Genomic DNA, 21,966 nt, shown 5'->3' with positions numbered 1-21,966 from the left:
GATACTCACTACAATTTGTTCCACAGTCTGTGCATTTTATGAAAACTATTTCCCTCCAGCCCTTCACGCCATTTTGAATCAATTTGCTCCTATTTGAGAAACAGAGAGAAAGATCTTAATCTTCCTTTTCTACCTAGATAAGTTAGGAGAAAAAATATCAAGTGTGGGTCGATCTAGCCGCAATGTAGATAGAGGGAACAATGAACCCAAAGAGTTTCTGCTATGCCATGAGACTGAGCGTGTGCTTGGCACCAGCCAGTGCAAATGGAAAGACTGTCAGGGTACTGCGGGGGCTGGTGGCTCCCTGGAGGCCGCAGGGGCTCCTGGTTTGCAGCACGGCAGGGCCTGGCAGCCAGGGCCCATCCCACCTCCCCATGAGGGAGCAAGGCAGCCAGGGATGGCTGGGGGCAGCCCCAGCCCTGGGCATCAGGCACTGCTGCGGGGACTGGCTGAGGCTGGGGCAGGTGGTCACTTGCGGGTCAGGGTCCTGCAGGCCCATGGCTGGGCAGTGGCAGGGCTGTGGCGGGCCTGGAGCCTAGCCCCACTGAGGTGTCGCGGGACAGAGGCTGACAGCCCCGGGCTGGGCTGAAATAGGCATCTGGGCCTGGGCAGTAAGGCCTGGCGGTGCCCTGAAGGCTGTGACAAAGAAGAGGAAAATAGACTATGACCTCCGCAATCCCTTCTCCTATTTCTCCCAGGAAAACCATATGTACTAAAGCTTCAAAGTCAGAAATGCCAAAATGAAAACCATCTCTTTAATTTTACTTCGGAATCCTTGTACATGTGCATTATCATGCAATATTTAATTAAACAACTATATATTATTTTCTCCACTCATCTGCATCCACATTCAGGATGGATAATATTCACAAAATCAGTTCTTTAAGTTCTTTTTGTTTTTCCCTTAGCCATCTTACATGCGACCTTACGCTTTGTTTTCCTGTGCACTATTTAAAGCTTGCTCTGAAGACACATTTGATATGTTCATGGGATTTTCTGTGGTATTCATCACTATAGATAAGTGGAACGGAACATCTCCAGCCTTTAAAGAGATAGTTTAAGAGGAGTATGATAAAAGTCTACAAAATCTTGAACGGGACAAAAAGTTTGAATAGGAATCTGCTTTTCACTGTCTCTTCTAATTCACAAGCTAGAGGTTCTCAAATGAAGCCAGTAAGAGCAAGATTGGCAGCTAACTAAAGGAGGTGATTCATCATGCAGCAGCCAGATGTGTTGAACTCCTTGCTTTTCAAATGATGTTGTGGATGGAACAGATCAGTCGGGCCTTGGAAGAGACCGGACAGACACTTGAAACAGGGATCTAGAATCACTAGAAAGACACAACACCTCAGATTCAGGAAGTGTCCTAAGAGAGTACCATAAGGAATACTTGTACAAACGTATCATATAGGCTTGCCCTGTTCTTACTCTTCCCTGGGCATCTATCTGTGGTCACCCTAGGCAGGATGCTGGGCTAGATGGATTTCATGTTTCACAGATATAAATAAATGTATTTTTACAACAGACCTAGGAGTTATGAGGAAATGTTTATTCCCTATCCCACAAGCCCTCACAGTAACTCAACAAGGTCTTTTTAGAATCTCCTCCACCACTAACTAATCTTCATTTTTCATAGCCCATGACCTACTGCTCAGTTCTAAATAAGGGCCAGTCTTCGGTGTTTCCATGAAGTTTTCACTGCTGCAATATGTTGAGATTAATGAGAAGTAGGAGTGAGACAGAAGCAACTGGATCTTCTGCTAACATCAGTACAGGGAGGGATGTGTTTGCCAGTGTCGAATACAAACCTCACGCCTGCTGTGTCTCAGTGTGTCCATGCTTACGTCTCCAATGTAGCTATGCATCAGGACATGGGATTCTGTGCCATGAGCTGGCAGCGACTGTGGAGTAACCCAAGTGTCTGGGCCCCCAGCATGGTCCAGAAGTGAAAACAGAAAACTGCCCCTGTCGGTTACTCTGTAACTTGTTATTGTCAGGTCCCATCCTCATGATCATCAAAAAGGTCTACAAGGATGTATGCCAACTCGTGTACTCAGCTGAGATATTTAAGAGGCACTGCATGTCTTTGAGGGAACCAGATGTTTCCAATACATTGTTGGTTATAACCACAAATTCTTATCATCCCATCATACTCTCAGTACCAGTGGTCATGAAGTGGTACAGGTGTAGCAACACCAAACATGTCAGATGTCTCCCTGATGACCACGTGTTCAGAAAATCTCCCGCCTAGCTCTAAGGACAAGCCAACATCAGCTTTCTGCTAATGAATGCTAGATTTACCTACCCTTATCTACTTCGTTTTGAACAGCAGAACAATCCCTACTCCTCTGCTTCCTCTTTGCAGATGGCATATTTCCTCTACAGGCAGCATTCTGGCCACAGTGGCTAGACCACAAAGACATTCCCTGCTCTCTTTTATTAAAAACATACTCTTATCTGGAAAAAAATCTATCTTTCGGACGCATTTCCAACTGGTTATAGTAGGGAAAAGACTTGCTTTCAACTTCAGGGCAGGCTGTCCTTTTTCTGCTGACTCAAAAAGGTTCTCCAAGCACATTGTGAGGTGGATAGTAATGATGGTTGGCTATATGCTGGATAACACTCTGCATGAGAGCCCTGTGAGCTCTGATTTCAGAGAATAGATCACACATCTAAAATACATACAGAGGTACCTATTGTCCTCAGTTTTTTCTATGTTGTAAAAGGCAAGCAAGCAAGCAAGTGCATAGGGAGATTGCTGACTGGCAGCCCTAAAAGACAAGCCTCACTTAACTGTAGTTGGGGACAGTCTACTGGAAGACTCAAAAAAAGAAAGATAGAAAACACTAGCAGTCTGGTTAGCCCTTATTCCTAGGATGAGCATATGGTATTCAGTGTATCTTCAGGCATGCATCCCTTCCCTGCTCTGGCCAGATCAGATTAAATATAGGTCTGTCCCTGACCGTGGAAGGACAAAGTCCCCTGCCACTACTACTTTTTTCCTCTGGAGTCTTTCTGAATCCTTGCAGATTAAGGTCGCTCTGTTTTATAGCCCATGAGAGATAACTTGGAAAAAAAAGAGAATGTAAACCCAGGCCATGCTCTGGCACCACCATCTGAGAAACAAAGAGCATTCCTGTCTACTAACATGCATCCGTAGGAGTATAGTAAATGAAAATGTGGGCATCTAGCCCTGTTCATGGGATATTTGCCTATTTGCTAGTTAAATATTGTCCATTTTCACAGGCTATAACCAAACTAAATAGGCTAGCCAAACAACAGACTAGCAAAAGATATAATCAGAGTAAGAAGAAATGCTGTGTCTTTCAGTCACCCTTGGGGAGCCTCCAGAGGCCCCAGGCCTAGCAATTTTCACCTCCTTCCTACCTGTCAGCCCAGTTACCAACTCAATTACCTACCCAGGCACTGGGATTGTGTTTCAGTGCTGCAAATGAGAGGATGTCATATCTTGTCTGTGACACAGGTTTTGAAGAGACAGACCACGTGCGAAGAAGCAAAAGCATCCTAGCAACAGGCTGGGACATTAGTGCTTAGCGCTATAACCCATGGGATGTGCCTCGTAAGATCACTGTTGCAGGCAAATACCTAATGAAGGAAAGTTGCTCCTCAGTACAGGTCATCCAGCCTGCCTGTGAGGATGCTCATAAGGTATCAATTGCAAACATAACAACCAGGATCTATCTTAGGTTATTCTGCAGGGTGAGAAACAGAGCCCTGAGACTACTACAGGGAGCACTTTTACAGGCTACTGCAGTCACAACAGGAGACTATGGTCAAATTAGTGAGGAGTTTTAGATGCACATTGGAAAAGCAGGCCATATGGGGTCTCAGCCAGTGCTTAGGATAGTATTTCTGGTTGTAAAAATTGCCCAGCATAACGTGGGGCCTCTATGTTAGAGTGATGATTACAATCTAGACTTTTGCAGCAGCAAATGTCTGTATGCATCACTTGTCCTTTCCCTTCCTGACGTTCCCTGCTGCTTTCTCTGATCATCTTGTCTTCTAAGAATTCCCCTCTAAAGGCTTTTCTTTCTGGACTAAGCAGCCAGCTTCACTGAGTGAGAGAACCTGGCTGCCTCTGCCTGGCTACTGGGAAGGGCGAGGGCAGCATCACGACACTCGCCATTACTTACTGCTACGGTAACTCTCGCTGATCCAGTTGGGATTAACCTTCCTACAGATTCCAGAAGTTTCCTTCCTTACCATGATGACTTTTTATCCTTTTGGCTTTAACTGTTAATTGATGCCCAATTTTCCTTTGGCATGCAGAGAATTTTGGATGTTTATATCCACAGTCTAGCCAGGAGTGATAAAGCAATGAATGCTAACTCCATCCAGGAAAAGAAACAAGGGAGATACATCATAAAACATTTAGGTGATATTTATACATTAGGAGTAAAATTGACAAGACTCTGTAAGGAACATTAATGTAATTACTGATTTAAGGATCAAAAAGTAAAATAAATATATATCAGGCTGCATTAACCTTCAAATACACATACACACAGAGGTCTCTCTAAAGCTATAGGATTTTAAATCCGGTCGATTTAAACTGGATCCATAAACTTACAGAAAGCTTTACTAAACTTCTTTACTCAGGTGGTGGGCCTGTTTGACCACAAATATTGGTAAATCATGTAACCACACATCTGCCACATCTTCCTTTCCCCTTTCTCTCTGCTACTTCATAACACTGAAGTGCAACTTGCCATAACTTCATTGTTTATCATTAAAACAGGTCCCTTTCTTAAGTACAGCGCAGTCTTATCTGAGTGGTGACTTGAGATGCTAATCCAATAAAATAATAGGAAATAACAAGCATGTGCATAAAAAGGAAGAGAATGTACAGAGTCTTTACTTATTGGAACGTTTAACCCACATATAGAGTCAGCACAGTAGTACTGAGGAGCATATTAAAGTTTCTTGCTAGTGCCACTACAAGGAATAGCTACCTAAAAAGGAAAGGCGGTGGACTATAGGGTGTTGCGTTGCTCTGCTCTGGTTTTCAACTTGTGGTCCCTGGCCCTATAGATATTGAGCAACTACTTCTCAGGGGACCCACAGGAGGTGACCAAAAAAGGCAATCCTTCAGTTCAGTAGGATCCTCTCTCTAAGACTACTCTGAAGAAATTGTAAGGATCCCTAAATCAAAACTGTGTGGAAACCACTGCCCTGTCTTAGCCAGCTTAACAGCTGGCTAAGCTGCATGACACAGGTTATAGCAACATGGATGCAGCGTGGCGTGTATGACGCATCTCCAGACATCTCTTGGTCCTGTCTGCAGCACGCACTTACCTGGAGCCTCTAGCAAGAATCTGGGCTAAGTCACGCTGCAGTGCAGTCTGACATGCTTTCATAGTACCACGTGTGGTTTAGAGGCCACATGCGTCGCTGCTGAGGAAACACAGTAGGCTTTCTTGAAGAGATAACTCTCAGTATTCAAAAGCAAGTTTAGTGAATCAGTTTTCAGATACATGCTGGCAGGGCAAAATCTAACCAACAGATAGGGATGCTCCAGAGAGCAGATTCTGAGCTCAGCACAATTGGAATTTCACAGTTGAATTTAGTGGAATGACACCAAATTTATAGCAAAAGAAAAGCTGAAAGGAGATTTTGTTTCAGGATGTGGTTTGTTTAGCTAGAATCTACTATTGAAATGTAGGTGGTCAAAGTATAATTTTAGCTAGCACATAAAGTCTGATGTGAAACTCTACATAGACTTACAACACAAAACAGAAATGTTAAAAAGAATATAACTGTTCTTCCTCAGGATGCAAAAATATTTCTCCATTTGCAAAAGTTTTGTATCAGTGTGTTATATAAACACGTTACCCTGATTTAATTACAAGAACTGGCTGAGTCACTTCAATTAGAAGGCTATCTAGCCAAAACCCTAAACCCTAAGATAAATTCAGATTCTGATCTTGGTGATGTTGTTGTAGATACCTCCTAGTGAAATTATTCTGAATTTAAACTCACAGAACAGGTCAGACTCTGGCTCTGTTTATGGAGCTCCATTGTATTTGGGATTCCCTAACAGAGTTGCAAGCTGGAGAATAAAATACATCATGCATCTGGTTGACTTTGTAAATCCACTTCAAAGAACACAATCACTAGTATGACAGTAGTCTTCACTTCAAGCATTTTGCCACATGACCTTAATTTCTGCCCTTATCAGGCAAGTTCTTGACACCCAGTAATGACAGTTCAGAATAAATACACTGTAATAATTGCCTACCTGAATTCACTCTACAATGAACTTCATGACATCTTGCACTCATCCTAATAACCTTTTTCCATTTTTCACTCACAGACATGAATATTTTCAAAAGGATTGGAAGAAATAGTATTGCCTTTGTTATTAAAGAATTAGTAAGTTGGTATTAAAATGTTTTATTTAACTGCTGTTGACTCTTCTTTTCAAGTGATACTTACCAGTTAAATATGGCTGTAAAGTGAGGATAGAAAACGTAACATTTTTGTCTAATTCATCCCCGATGAATTCCATTGCTGAGGACAAAACTAAGTGGGGATAAATGTTGCGTCCTTTGCAGTTTTGTGTCCACAACTATAGACTTGCTGAAGACAGTTCTAGATCTGCTACTTCACTGTTTCAAGGAGCTGTTAAAGTTGAGGCATAGGGGTAGCTAGGGAACCTACACAGGTGGTATAACGAGTGCATGACCGGCTTTCCATTCCATGCTTCATTCCTGCTACCTTGTAACCTCCTTCAGTTCACAGCTGAGTCTAATCTTAGCAAATGTTCTTTATTTGAAGTCCAGTTTTCTAACATGTTTAACAGATCCAACATAGTCTGCAACTACAGCTCTTAACAGATGTGAGCGTGCATGCATAGGTATACACACACACACACACACACACACACACACACACGCACACACACACACACACACACACACACATGCACACAAAATTTGTTACATACATATTGAGAGCCAACCTGAAACAAACAGAATTTGCCTCATTGCTTCAAACTGCAGAACTGTGACAATACTAACAACAGACAATGATCCTAGTGTCTTGCCAAATTTTTACCCCCTATGCTTTATGGGATTCTGTCATAAATCCAGTATTTTCACAGAACAAAGAAATAAAATAGAATCAACAATCTATTTAGCTATCTCAGATGCTTGACTCTTAGGAAAATCAACTGTGATGAGAAAACAGCAGTTTTTAAAATAATAATAAAACTCTCTGGAAAAACTCTAACATTTTTCTCAAACTTTTCTTGCCAAAATGCTTATGAGAAAGGAAGAAGATTGCATGTCCCTTGCCTTCAGGTGTTTCTTTGTTCTAATATACAGACATATCAATGGTAATAGATGCCTGTGCCATGACTACAAATGGGCTGACCCATTACTATCTAGCCTGACATGTGGCTTGTAAACAATAGTAGGAACTGAGTCCATAGAAAATATGTCACTCTTGCCAGCCTGCCACATTGTTTGACCTGGGAAATCAAGACAAACTGCTACTTGGTTAAAAATACCTACTGCTTGGTTAAAAATAAGAGGCCTTTGAATACTCTCTCTCTGAACTTTCCACCAAGGGTTGACTTTTGTCATTTTGGCACATCTTTTGAGGTCTCAATATTGCTTAGCCCTTATGTAGTACTTTTCATACTTAAAGAGTTGTACAGTAATGAAACTGGCTCAGACCAGTTAATAAATGAAATGCAAAGTTTGTCTTATTGCAGATACGAGCATCCTACCACGCCCTAGCACAGGACCTTGCTTGTGATGGAGGGAAGACAGTTATCACAGCTGCCTCAATCCAAGGTGTCTGGAAGGAAGCATTATCTCAGTTCTTATTTAACTCTAGGGTACCACTGACTGCAGTACCTTACACCTGGGCTGAATCTGTCCCTTCTATTATTTGGATATTGTATCTTCTGCAAATCCCTCACAATTAGCGACTCAGCCTTTCCACCAAGCAACAGACATTTAAAAGGATGCAGCTCACTGGAACACTCTAAAGATTGTTTCAAGGCAGAAATGATAAAATCAGTTCAACTGTGTTTGCAAAAAGTATTCCACAATACTGCAAGGGGATAAGGATATTTGCAGAACAGGATTTGTGCAGAAGGTTCCTTCTGCTTCTAATAAAATGCACATGCTATGTCCAGCATGTTATTATCACGGAATAAAGGGATGTTTGCATGAAGGCAACTACATGTTCAGAATCATTTATTATTTTTAATTCTGGTAGAGAAATTTCAGTGTTTAAAAGGATTATATATATGATATTCTGCCTAGCAAGAAGGTAGAATACCTTTATTGTTACGTTACTTATCATGCTACAATGCCCAAATTTATCAAGTAAGTGTTTTAATGTCAAGTAAGTGTTTTAATAGATGTGAAAATATGTCAGTGGACATCTGGAACATGTTTTATTTACTGGCACAGCCATACTCACCACTTGCCTGAACAAGATCAACTCCATTGTTTAACCAACAGTGAATCTGGTATGCCAAGTTTGCAGCTTACCTGAATTACAAAAGGATCTGATGGACTGTGATGCTGGATTCAACAAAAAGTTTTTAATTCCTACTGACTTAATAGGGAGTCAAATAAGGGCAGGTTTTCATTATTTATAGTATTTATATTGCTCATCTTTATGCACTGATGGATTAGATTATAGTGAGTTAAATTTGGTTTATAAACTACAGCAATTTTTTTCCTTCTGTTAATCTTGTATGGGTTGGCTTGCTTGCATTTAAATGAGGGGATGCACTATATACGCCTGTTTTCTCATGGTTCAGGTTTTCCCATGAAACCTTGTGTTTAAAGTTAAGCATGCACATCAATAGGTTTAAAGTTAAGCATGTACATCAATAGGTTGTTTCTTAAAGGTAAATGTTCAGTCTGCATAGAACTGCAGGTGGAATGGGGACAAACCAGGAAAAAGGACATAGAACACAGAACTAGAATGCTTCCTGTACCACTGATTCCCAGACCTGTTATCATGCGCAACCCCACAAGAAAGGGCCACTAAAGGGCTACTAACAAAAGTAGCAAACTCTAGAAGAAAGACAGCTAAGCTGTTTGCCTCCACTACTCTCAAAAAAGAACAATGCTAGATTATCTAGTCATCACAAGTCTGTTACTGGCAAAAATTTAGTGGCAGGTAGCTTATACGCATTTGCCCTTGGGAGAGTACCCTTTAACTCACAAAGTTCTTCTTCCCTCATTTTTACCCTCATTTATAGTGAGCTATGATACATTCTCTGAAACCACATCTGACTGATCTAAGCAAGAAACTTTCTGGTCTATATTCATGGTCTTAACATTTCCTTAACCATTTAAAGATCCTTTTTTCTGAACGTCTTTCTCCCAGCGTGTATTACTCTTTCTTCACTGTGACAGAGTTTTCTCAGTACTTCAGACAAGGTGTCAGCACTGCCTTATACAGTTGCATGCATATTTCCCTTTAACCTACTTGAAAGACCACCTATAGCCCATCAGAAGTATTTTTGGTTTTCACAATGACATCCTAATAGCGGCCTTCAGCTATCCCGTGATTGAAAACTGACTAAAACAGCCAGATCTTTCACTTGATCTCCTGTCAGCAGCTGATGGGCCTGTTCTTACTGAAGAAATTCTTACTAGTCTCTCAGTCCCTTGCCCTTTGTGCTGTTAATCTTCATCCTACCTCTACTAATCTAGTCTTTTGTTAATTGAGTCCTTACTTTATGGCAGCCCAGCCCTACAGTGCATTAAAGATACCTTGTCATCAGTGTATTTCATTAATCACTTGTATTTTTGCACATAACCATTAACAGAAATGATAAATGCAGTCAATCCCTAATGCGCTCCACAATCACACAATTAATTTTCCTGCAGCCTGAGCATTCTACGGTAAGTACCATCATTTTTGCTGGTCTTTATTTTCTTCTATTTTTCCTGTATTATCACACTTTTTAAAAATTAATAATTTCCCATATAACAACATGTCAAGCACTTCACTGAAATCCATATGGATCCACTTAACTGCAATTCTCTTTTCTAGAAAATCTCATATTTTAGCAAGCAAGAATACCATGTTCATTTGGCACAATCTATCTTCGGTAAATATTTCTTCTGTTTTCATATACTTGTATATTTGTCTAACTTCTATTTCTTTCCAAAAAAACGCTGAATGCTTGCAGGCAATTTAGATTATGCTAATATACCTCTGTTGATCACTTTTCTCCTTAAAGATAGCTACTTCATTTTCTGTTCTTTAGTCATATGGTAATGCCATCTGAATTGATAAATGCATTAAAATTCTTGTTACTGTCTTTATGATTTCAGTTACTGGATCTCCTAGTATTCTTTTTACTTGAGAGCTGAATACTTTCACTTTGCTTTCATCTTGCATGTGCAAAATTCTGTTTCCATACCCGTTCTCATTAACCATCTTGGTTCTGCCTCCATGTACTACATCATTATCTTTACTGAAGCTGAAGCAAATACTCAGTGAGGTAGTTTGGGGTGATTTCTAGATTATCTTTAATCACAACCATATCTATACTATATAAGGTATCCATTTCTTTCTTAGTGTGGATGTGGCCAACTTACCTTTTCACTATTTGCTTGAATTTCCTTTGCAGGGTCTAACTCAGCTTCACTTTTGACATTTTCACCTTTCCTCTAGGCTTTCTCCCTGTCAAAATATTTATTCTTTTTCCATTCTCTGTAGGTGCTCTGTTGACACATAACATTAAGGGTGTCTCTGTTAATTGTGAATAAAGAGATTTCCTACAATTTTTCCCTTTGCTTAGGATGACTATTTCAGATAATTTCTGCAGCACTGGCTTAAAGATACTCCAACTGCCTTCCACAGTTAACTCATTCAAATACTCAGGAACAATATGTGTTCATAATTCAAATCAACTGACTAGTACCAACATTTTAAAATTAATATTTCAGCCACTTTTCTTCAGCAGAGCTTGGCTTCTCATTGAATAATACTGTTACTTGTACAGCACTTGAAACAAACTAAGCACTTAGTAAATAAATGGGCAATGATTCCCTAGACCAAAGATCTTAAAATCTACAGGGAATAATTATAGAAAAGGAGGAAGTAAAAAGTATGAGAATGGGCAATGAAACAGCACATTTTACTTAGCGCTTAAGACTTTTTAAAATTTCTGTAATCCGAAGTAGAAACACAGGAAAAGAAATTAACTTATTTTTACTGTATAATCTGGAGGCTCCTCTGGCTGTTCCAGGCAGTAAGTCACAACTGAAAATAAAAAATCTCAGTCATCCAGTCTGTTCCGTGAAAGTCAGTCTAATATTGAAAGAGAAGCACATAATTCCATTAGCAGCATAATAGAAAAAAATGTAATGAATTTTTTTATATCAAATCGTTCATCAAGGTCCAGCTACAAATGGAGGGGGAAAAAAACTCACTGTACAAACCTTACTAATGTACAATGAGAGACAGACCTGCAATGTCAAGACCAGATGATTTTTGTGTGTTTTCCTGAGAGCCACCACGAGAGGGCCATGTGCCAGCAATCTTGCAAATCCTTACAAACTGTCTCCTGCACAGCCTGCTCTCTTAATTTGTTGTGGTTTCCAAACAATACTGTCCTAATTCGCCTTTCATTCACAAATAACACAATATTCCTATAGTGGGAAATCTAATGATGGCTTTTCTTGTGGCTTCAACAAGAAGGTATGCATTTAATTAGGCATCGAGAAACATGCTCTCGGAAACAAATGAATTTGAAGTTTCTCTTTTCTTCCCCGCAGGGCTTTTCCCCTTTGCTCACCCTTGTTGACAGAAGGAAGCAGCAGTGGCCAGCTCCATTCCCCACCGCAGGGCACCAGCTAGTGTAACTGAGCAACAGGAGATTGTAAAGTGAATAGCACTAGAAAAGCAGGAAGGTAAGCAGGAATGTTTTGCTCACTCCTATGTGTTATTTGTTGTTTTACTACTGCAGGATAAAATCAGCCGTCATCTGACCAAAAAAAAAAAAAATCTCTGTACAAGATCTGATCTGAAAAAAAATCTCTCTACAAGAATCAAGAAGAAAGAAGATATGATTCTATGACAACATAGATGCTGAAGAGAAAATCAGCAAATTGCAGCTGGTTACACTGTAAGATTAAATCCTAATCCAGCCGCAGAACGATGCATTGGTCAATCTGGCTCTAACAGAAAATAAAGCCTACTCAGATCCCTTTTCTCCCCCAAATAAGTTACTATGGCCGAAATAAAAAAGGCACGAGATGCTTACCTGACCCTGCCACAGCTATACACTTAGCAAAGTGGCTACTAAAATGGTGGTGTGACTAGCCTAGGTCTTGGTTTCTCTGAGACAGCAAGGGCCTGCAGTGTAAGAACCTTCTGAGATTTTTATATCAACTGTGGTATCTTCTCCAGAATCCTCTTCCTAACCACCCTGGTCCAACTCGAGCAGCCCAGAGATGGCTGTGGTCCTTCTCTATCCTTCAGATGTCTCTGTGAAGGGAAAAATGCAGCTGAGTCAGTCCTAGGTTGTCTCTGGTGACAGATTACACTGCTGCCATTTCCCCTACAGGCATTTGCATTTCAGAATCAAAAATTATAGCTCTGTGTGAGGAAAGTTGGGCTAGACTCTCCTTTGGTAATCTATGACCAAACAGGACTTTTGACAGGAGAGCACCAAACAGGATGGCTTATCAGCTGCTGGCAAATGTCCTCCTGCTGCTTGAGTGGACAAAGGAGCAACACTTATGGACTGCTAGAGCTGTTGCTCCAACAGTTTCACTCACTTTGGTGGGGAACAAACCAAACCACACACCATGAAAAGTGTGTTTACATCCCTAGGTCTCTGAGTCCCGCGTTGTTGAAATGCCAGCTCACAGACAGAGCTCTGTCTCCTAAACAGGGTGACCTGCCTGTGGATGTGGGAGGCTGCCAGTGTGTGGCAGGAAAGCACCTGGACATTTCCCAGGCTACCATCACAAGTAGCGGAGGAGAATTTGGGAAGTAGGGCTTCAGCCAGCCTGCAATACCATTAGTATACAGGGGAAGTACATACATGGTTTAGGAACATGATTACCTCACACAATGCAATTGGCATCTGCTTGTCGTTAACTTTATGCCAGAAATATCTCACAGACAAACTTAAAATCAAAGACTAAGAAAACAAGTTTGGCGTCCATGTCTATTTCCTCCCAACGTGCCACTACGAACACTGAGCTTAGGTGGCTGATTCTGACTCAGCTAGCATTACAATGTGTTGTCACTAGATGGCGACTGATTCCTTCCTACTGTGCAAAGTATCAAAACAATTTCTCAGAACAGGAAGAGAAGGCAAAAGTTGAAGTTTCATTATACTGTAGCATAATACCATTTGTCAAATAATATATTATAGGTTTATCTCCAGGTCTTAAGTACATGGGTAAGATCTGAGGATCTGATTGGTAATTTTTTTATTTGCGAAAGGTATTTCCATTGTTACAACAATATATAAAACTGGTCACACAATATCTTCCCTTCTTATTTGTAAATCCTGATTATTTTTGTCAGCATCAGTATATTGTTTTCAGTCAGAAGCATAGTCTTATTAAATACAAATGATGAATGAATCAATTAAGCATGAAGCTAATTCAATCGCAAAGTTTGGTCTGTGCTATCTGTATTCTTTTCCCCTTGCAGTTACAATTTCCATGAAAATCGAACAAGAGGATTTTTAAAACATATTGCCTTTGTCTGTATATATGTAAATGCAGCACTTAAAACTTCCAAATGTTTGAAAATTGTACTTTCCAATTATTTTACATTTTGAAGATGATTTGAATCTTTTTCCTGCTAAAAAAGCACAGAGGGAAAACTGTTTTAAGAATCCCTTCAGCTCAATGAAATATTTTTCCTAACAGAATCGGCTTGCTTGCTAATAAAGGTGTGGCAGGAGAGTTCCCAGTATATTTAGAAACTTTTAGGAGTGGTATAACAAAAGATTGCTTCATATAGGTAGCGTCATACAAGGTTTCCCTCAGTATTACCCAAGCAAATGTAGTCTGTAAACAAATATAAATCATTAATCTTCTTGACAACAGAAAATCCTTTCCCAGTGTTCTGAGTCATTTTAGTGTGATCAGACATTTTAAATGTGTTGAGCTCAGCAGGTTTCTAAATAGCAATTAGGATATTTCCAAATGATTGATAAACACGAAATACTGGTAGTTAACTCCATGACAAAACTGAACTTGCATTTGTTAATGAATTTTACATGCAACTATGCAAAAAAATTACTCAAGGAGCAAAAACTCTAAAACCTGTGAAGGTACTCAGATACTGTGATGATGAACCTAGCGTGAATAGTCAGACTTTATGTATGTGAGGTGTCTGCAGGGATATGGAAGATTTATTACAATAGTCAACTCTGACCATAATCTTTTTCAAAAAGAGTCATCAGTCTAAATTAACTATACAAATTATAAAGATTGAACTACATATTTATTCATAGTTTTTCTAGCCACATGGTATGCCATGAAAACCAGCCTCATTAGAAATCTGCTTGTGCTGTATCCTAAAATTGCTTTTGCTCTAGATCTACAGTGCAAAGAACATGTTTAAACATGGTTGTGGTCAAACTGTTATCATCTTTTTTTCTGTGCAGAAAAAAAGAGGCACGTTAATTCATGTTGAAGAACTATATTTTGCACTTGAAAGATACCAAAGATAGATGTACTTCAATGGCAGAACTCAGCTAGAATTTTGCCTGCCCTTCAGACAAGATTGTAACTTGTAAGAACACCAGCGTACTAAATGTGGGTCTCTCTCACATGATAGGGTCAGTAGTAAATACAGCAGGCTTTTATCTAACTTCTAAAATGATTTATAAAGCTTTTTGAGTGTATTTTGCCCATGGATGCCTTTACAAAGCTCACTGTCTTTAACAGTTTCTAAAAGACAGTTACTGAAAATACATGTAAAGACGTGGACTGTATATTTTGTGTTTCCAAATAACCTAGGTCTAGCCTAATGGACTATATGTCTTCTCTACCACTGATAAGGTCAGGTCAGGTCAGCACTCAGAGAAACCTTTTATAAAAAATTAAAGCTACAGTGTTGATTCATTCATTTGAACCAACTTAACAGTTTTGAAATTAATTCTGAAAGGGACGTATACTTACTCCAGTACATATTCAACACTTGTGCATATAATATATTGTAATGACAAATGATCATTTCCATTTTGTCAAATGTTTAGATAAACATAGTCTGACAAGAACACGTGTGGGCCTGCTGAAAACCTCCTTTTAAAGGTCTGGCAGGCAACAATCTTCCCCAGGAGACTAAACAAAGCTGCCTATAAAACTGTCTGTTTTTCCTAGTCTGCAGTTAAACACCCCTACAAACATTAACTTCCCACCAGGCATCTGCCCATCTTCATGCTCTCTTCCCTCTGAGGGACCTTTTGTCCTCTCAGGTAACAACCGAAATAAAGGTTTCAGATTCAGATTCTAACAGTTTCACCAGGTACAAAACCAGCAATGCACTGAATAACAGCCATAAAACACTAACTACAGAGCTGTGCATGCTAGTGAGCCCAACGGCCATCAGAACAAGGCTCGTGGTGGCCTTTTTCCCAGGTACCACTTGTCAGAGCGATATGTGCAGAACTACAGGAGCGACATAGGAGCAACATAGGAGCTTTGCTCAGCTTTCTTTTGTTTTGGAGGGAGTGCTCCTCCTTTCCTCCCATCATGTGAGTTAGGAATCTGCCCTGAGTCAGAAGCATCCATGCAGGTACAGAGAACTCCTCAGCTTTGCTATTGCTCATTTTAATACCACAGAACCCTAGCCATGCTATTTTTGCACTGAGGGGCTTTCAGAGTTTCTGAGACTCTAGAAAATACTACTAAAGAAATGCTGCTTCTCCCTTCCCTGTGTGTGTGTACGTGGAAAAGACAGCATTGGTTCAGATTGAAATTGTACAGGAACTCTGCAAAAGGTCTACTTTAACATGCAAATAAATTTCTCTTGCTCTTGTGACACACTGGAAAGATTTCATTTTTGTGGCATTACTATCAATTAAAGCTATTTGCGTACAATCACCTACGCCTCTGCTTGGGTGTGGCCTTTTACATCTGGCCAGTAGAAGCTTGCAATCTGATGACTGAGATGCTTACAGAAGACATTATTGCCCGACATTTAACGGGAGACTTCTGGTCCAAGCCTTGCTTGTCTGTTTCTGAAAAGCAAGAAGGGCACTCTCAGCAAAAGAGCAAACGAAAAAACATGATTACAGTCCTTGTGGTTCAAGCACAGACTATGGTGACTATTAACCAGTGGCTTTCTTTGTTCGTCTTTACTCTGTAAAGTAAAGTATTTGTCTTTACTCTGTAAAAATAGCAGAGGATTCAGCAGTTCTCACACTTTATTTTCTCACTTTTCCCTCCCCTGTCCACGCATCTTTGCACAGTGTATCTTGTGGGGAGAAGTAATTGCTAGTGAGCTGCTGGCAGCAAAGGAACAGAGTCAGCAGGGGAGAACGTTAGGGTGGGGAGCCTGGGACACAGACAGACCATAAAAGGGATTGAGGGGAGGGAGGAGGAAGACAGAAGGAAAGAAGTAGCAGGATGCAGGCAGCGCCCAGCTCCATGGCTTTCAGCCGTGCCTCACAGAGGAGGCCCCTGAGCATGACACAATCACTATGAAGTGCTGCAGTTTGACTCAGCAGCTCCCAGCAGCCAGGGGCTCCTTCTGGTCCTTCTCCATGCTGCCTGCCTACTCCCTCCAGGAGAGCCCCCCTTCACAGATCCACTTCACACTTTGCCCCCTCCAAGCCCCAGCCACCAGTCCCATCCTGATCCCAGTACCTCCAGGAGAGGAGCTGAACTCCTTCTACTGCTATTATAAAAGCCCGATTAAAGGCTGATCATGCCACCAACCTTTGGACTGAGGGTGGTTAAAGAAGAACAAGAAAGCTTTACTCTAAGCTCCTTCTACAAATATGCTAAGTTAGAATAAACTTCCCGTTATAGATTTAAGTCTGCTGTTGCACCCCCTAACCACTGAAGTGTCAGCAATGTTTCACCGAAAGTCTGTATTGTCAAAAAACTTTTTCTTAGTTTTCTTGCTTTTTAAAGGACTACAGGTTTTGTTAATAAAGTTATTGTGCTCATAAAATATATCTGGATGTCCTTAAGGCACTCGACCTGGGACGAAATCATACAGAAGTGGTAGAGAATGAACTGGATTTACAAACTTCCATGGGTAGCAGTTGATGTTATTAATGTGGTATCAGTGAGCGCAGCTGTATCTAGCAGAGTCCCAAAGGTCTCAACTCATGGGCCAAAACTATTTAATGGTTATATAAATGTGACAATTATACAAATTCTAGTTAAGTTTTCTGCTGATAAAAAGATTGTTTTGCTAGCAAATAATAAGGACAGATTACCAGTAGAATAATTTGAATTGCTAGATCAGAAGATCCCAGCCAAATAAGATATATTTTAATACAGTTAAATACAAAGTAATGTTGGTTTTGTGGAACCAATGACACAAATCATACTTAGGGATTGAAGGATTCTAGGAAGGATCTAACAGCAATAGTGAATAACCACCCCAGCATTAACTTTCAAAAATGCTACATATAAAGAGAAAATGTACTCTTTGAAGGTATAAAAGGAGAGTATTGCATAAGGCAAAGAAGTGGCCGTACCCGTCCCCATACTAGTAAGGCTGCTGCAAACTCGTGCCTGGCTGTCCCAACACCACAGCAGTTCAAGCGCCACACCTAACACAATAATACATGAAGCTTGCACTGATCGCACCCAAGCCTTGCACCCCCTCTGCACAGCCTTCTGTGAGCTGCAACCCACAGATCTCACCACCTCAACTTTGCTTCCCTCTCTGGGCCTGAAAAATGCAACTCATCCGTCATGTCATCCCTGTAGACTGCACCCTTCCTTTAGCCTGCCAGCTGGTGCTCCTATCTCTTCACAGCAAGTGCTGATCCCAAATTAAGCTGTTGTGTAGATGGAGTTTGGGAAGAGAAAAGACGCGTGTACTAAAGGATAGTGCCAGGAGCCCATCCATGTCCCATGTGGAGACGGAAGGGAAGCCAGAGCACCCTGGGGACTCCAGCAGTTGAAGTTTGGAGGCAGATGGTTTGGAGAACAGGAGCTTACTGAGAGGAGAAACTAGCTCCCAACCCCCACCAATTCCTCATACCAAAAGGCATAAGAGCATTGCTGTAAGTGGCAATTTCATGTCACCTTCTGTCACTAATATGAAAGGCTTCAGTGGTATCAGGGGAATGGTTCACCTGCGTGTCACACAGCCAAGGCTCAACGCTATCACCAGGGCCCTGGACAGGTGGCACATCTAACGCTCCTTGCTAGGGGCTCACCTTGTATCCTTTAGCCGATTTAAGCGTTTTATTTAGCCATGCCGGCACTTCACGCAGAGCTCCTAGGGGGAACTTCGCAGCCCCTGTGAGACAGGAGGCCACACCAGCGGCCCAGTCATTCCCAGGGAGCGACGCTGGCAGGTAGTCGCTGACCACCGGAGGGCCGCGGACACCGCGCCGGAAGGTGAAGGGGTCTCAGGGCAGGAGCCGGCAGAGCCGTCTTTCGGCGAGGCCGCCGTCAACCGCCGTCAACGGCCGCGGGGGTCGGCCTCGCTCGCCCCGCCCCGCCCCGTGACGTCACCCCCGCGGCCACCTCGTCGGCCGGTTGGCCCCGCGCCGGCGAGCGGCCAGGATGGAGCCGCTCCCGCGCCCTGTCGCGTCGCCAGCGGCTGGCTGCGCGCGCGTGCCGACGTCAGCGCGGCGGGGCGGGGCGGGGCCGACGGAGGTGGGAGGCGGGAAGATGGCGGCGGCGGCCGGATGCGCGCCTTCGGCCCCCCCGCCCGCCGCCGCCCGCCGGCCCAGCTGAGGCGGCGTCGGCGGCGGCAGCAGGAGCAGCAGCAGCAGCAACAGCAACAGCAGGCGGCACCGCGGCGCGGCCGCCCCGCCCCGCCCCAGCCCTCCTCCCCGGCCATGTAGACGGGGCGGCGCGGCCGCCGTCGCCCGCCCAGCCGCCGCCGCCGGCGGACATCATGGAGGACATCAACTCGAACGTGAACGCGGACGCGGAGGTGCGGAAGCTGCAGGAACTGGTGAAGAAGCTGGAGAAGCAGAACGAGCAGCTCCGCAGCCGCCACGGCGCCCTGCCCGCCGGCCCCGCCAGCCCCAAGCGGCTCCCGCCCGGCGGGCCCTCCCCGCCGCCCGCCGCGCCGCCCGACGGCCGCTGCCTCAGCCCCGGCCCCGGCCCCCGCGCCGCGCCGCGCCGCCCGCCCCCCGAGGAGCCCGCCGACGGCAGGGGCGGCGCGGCGGCGGCCGGCGGCGAGGGCGGCGGCCTCCTGGACGAAGCGGTGCTGCTCAGGCCCGACGAGCTGGAGCGGCTGGCCGGCTGCGAGGAGGACGAGACCGGCTGGTGAGAGGGCGGGGGGGGTGGGGAGCGGCAGGCCCGGCGCCCCAGCGGGAGGCCGGGGAGGCGCCCGCGGTCCCCGGGGACGGGCCGCGTCCGGCCGGGGGGCTCGGGGCTTTGTGCGGGAAGGCGGCCTCGCCTCGGGGCGGGGGAAGAGAGCCTGGGCCTGGGAGCGCGGCGTTGCGGCGGCTCCTGGAGGCCCGCAGCGCCGCGCTTTGTCTGGCCGCGGCAGGAGCGGGGGGCGCCCGGAGCCCCGCGTGGCCCCCGTCGCCGCCGCCGCACCAGTGGTGCCCTGTGTCTCGTTTACGAGTTTGGAAGAGGTGGATGTGCTGAGAAACTTGTGGGAAATGTCTGGGGTAGGGCCGAATTAGCCCCCATGCGCTGTTGTTGTTTTTTTCTTCTTCTTTAATTCCACATCAAACATGCTTTAAGCCTTGATCTCTTTGTCACTGTAGAGGCAACAAATGTAACACGTTCCTTCATCTCGTAATTGCGTTGTCTTGCACGTTTTCAGTTATTGCTAACTATGAAGGACCACGGTTTACCTTAGGCAGTGCCTCTCTTTTTAAATGTACTGCTTACGCTGCTGCTCCTGCTGGAGCACCTGCAGGTGCTTGTTCACCAGGTCTTTATTACACTGGCATGAGCTCCTACAGGGAATCAGGAAGGTTTGTTCTCTCTTAACATTGTGCTGTTTTGCAGCTACCTTTTTGAACTTTCCTGTGATAGTGGTTGGGGGAGCAGCATTAGAGCGCTAGGATAAGTAGTGGGGAGGAGTGCCATGTCAACAGAGAAACACAGGGCAAGCGTGTATGCGAAGGAAACCTAACAAAAGCAGTCTGACTTGGATCACAGTTGGTTTTAAGTTCAGCTACAAAGGTCTCTTTCTGTAGTTAACCTCCAGACAAATAGAAAAATAATCTTTCTGAGTTTTAATAAACAGCATTAAAAACACTTAATGATCCCATGCATGGGCAATGTTTTAGTTGCCCAGGGAGGATAGGATGTTTGTATTTCCTCAGAGAATTCGTAAGACTGAAATCCAGTCTGATCCACTAGAAAAGTATGAGAGCATAAGTTTATTCTCATCCAGTACAAGCTTACTAAATTAACACAAGGCGTCATCTTGCAGATGACGGGTTTATGCAAGGCAGCTACTCTTATTTCTTATCTTATGCCTTGTAATCTATTGGTTTATAGCACTTTAGGGAAACAGAGTATTCTATATTTAAAGAGGAAGTTTAGAATGGGATGGCAAGATTCAAGATTTGGGAGTGTCATGTCTTCTAGTGATAATAAGTTCTGTCATACTTATATTAATCCTAAACTGTGGGCCAAAATAATATACCTCTAGTGAAAGTAAAGATGTCACCGTAGAACATACAGTGACACTGATGGCATAACTGCTATGTATTTTTGTTTATGTGGTTTTTGGGCACTCATGGGCAGGTGACATCATTCACTCAGCACTGCCCTTGCTGGTGTCAAATGTTTGACAAATTATACTTTCTGCCTTAGTCTTCCCTCCTTCTAAAAATGAGGATAATGTTTGCCTTATCTCAACATGCATCTCGACATTATGACTGGGATGTGTATGAAGATTAAATCATTATTGCTGACTGCTTAATTACACTTCATTGTGGCTTCAGTCATATTTCTATGCAAATTCTAATTCTCAAAAGGCAGCAAAGTTTAAATGTGGTTTATTACATGTCTTCATTTCTTGTGTAATGTTTTGGTGAGTCTACCATTAAATTTCTGTCTCAGACAGGACAATGATTGAGAGACAAAAGCATACACCTAAAAAAGAGTAGTTGTTAAAACTTGCATATTGCCTTGCCTATCAAAAAATATCACTATGTAATTTTAAGAAAAACTTTGTCCTTTCTTGCTATAACTTAATAAGCACTTGATAAATGCTTATGATAAATGCTAATGATAAATGTGATTTGGTTAGACTGAAAGGTTGACTGATGAAATTTTTTACTGATTTATTTTATAAAAATGGAAATCAAACTCCTGCAACTTGTGAACGTTATTTACCTTAGCCTCGCTTTACAGAGGCTGAGGTACTCTGTATCTCTGTATTACTCTGTATCTCAAAGCAACAACTTTGCCAACTAATTGGAAATGGATAACTGAAACAGAGACATAAACTACTAAAAATAGATACCAATTTAATATCTGCTAAATGAGAAAGGGTATAATAGTAAAGGTACTTGCTTTCCATTTTAAGCAAACAGGATAGGCAACGAATATCAGGCCTTCAAAACCACTGAAAAATATTACTTTGAAACATTAAGGTTAATATAAACAGCTCACCAATATAATTTCAATTTAAATGGACCAGCAAATGCCTTTGGTTTGTACATGAAGTCAGCCAACTGTTAGCTATTTCAGCCCTATATTGAGTCCTTCATCTCATATTGCTAATCTCCTTTGAGCACTAGCTCTCAATTTTGGTACCCTAGAATTTGCCATAGTGAACTAGTAGAATGTAGGGTAAGTGTTTTAGGATAGAGCT

General features: G+C 42.8%; 1 protein-coding gene and 1 long non-coding RNA gene across 4 annotated transcripts in view; one reads left to right on the top strand and one right to left on the bottom strand.

The window, feature by feature from the left end:
• Positions 1–740: 740 nt before the first annotated feature.
• On the bottom strand, positions 741–18,760 carry LOC104148700 (uncharacterized). 2 transcript variants are annotated; one of them, XR_011141067.1, is made up of 4 exons: positions 18,383–18,760; positions 12,272–12,495; positions 5,317–11,316; positions 741–1,330 (listed from the first exon to the last, which is right to left on the bottom strand). It is a non-coding gene; the product is annotated as an uncharacterized lncRNA (long non-coding RNA). The 2 variants fall into 2 exon arrangements; XR_695181.2 differs by having other exon boundaries at positions 741–11,316.
• Positions 18,761–18,977: 217 nt separating this feature from the next.
• The window catches only part of SLAIN2 (SLAIN motif family member 2), a 35,875-nt gene continuing 32,886 nt past the window's right edge, over positions 18,978–21,966 (top strand). The window contains exon 1 of one of the 2 annotated variants that reach the window (XM_068940973.1): positions 18,978–19,448. In XM_068940973.1, coding sequence (XP_068797074.1) covers positions 19,072–19,448 — 377 coding nt within the window. In that variant the 5' untranslated portion in view covers positions 18,978–19,071. The remainder of the gene's footprint in view (positions 19,449–21,966) is intronic. The other variant, XM_068940974.1, reaches the window with a different exon arrangement.

Source organism: Struthio camelus, chromosome 4, assembly GCF_040807025.1.
Source record: "Struthio camelus isolate bStrCam1 chromosome 4, bStrCam1.hap1, whole genome shotgun sequence".
NCBI lineage: Eukaryota > Metazoa > Chordata > Aves > Struthioniformes > Struthionidae > Struthio > Struthio camelus.
Note: the sequence above shows the minus strand (reverse complement) of the source record. Positions and strands in the feature narration are given on the sequence as shown.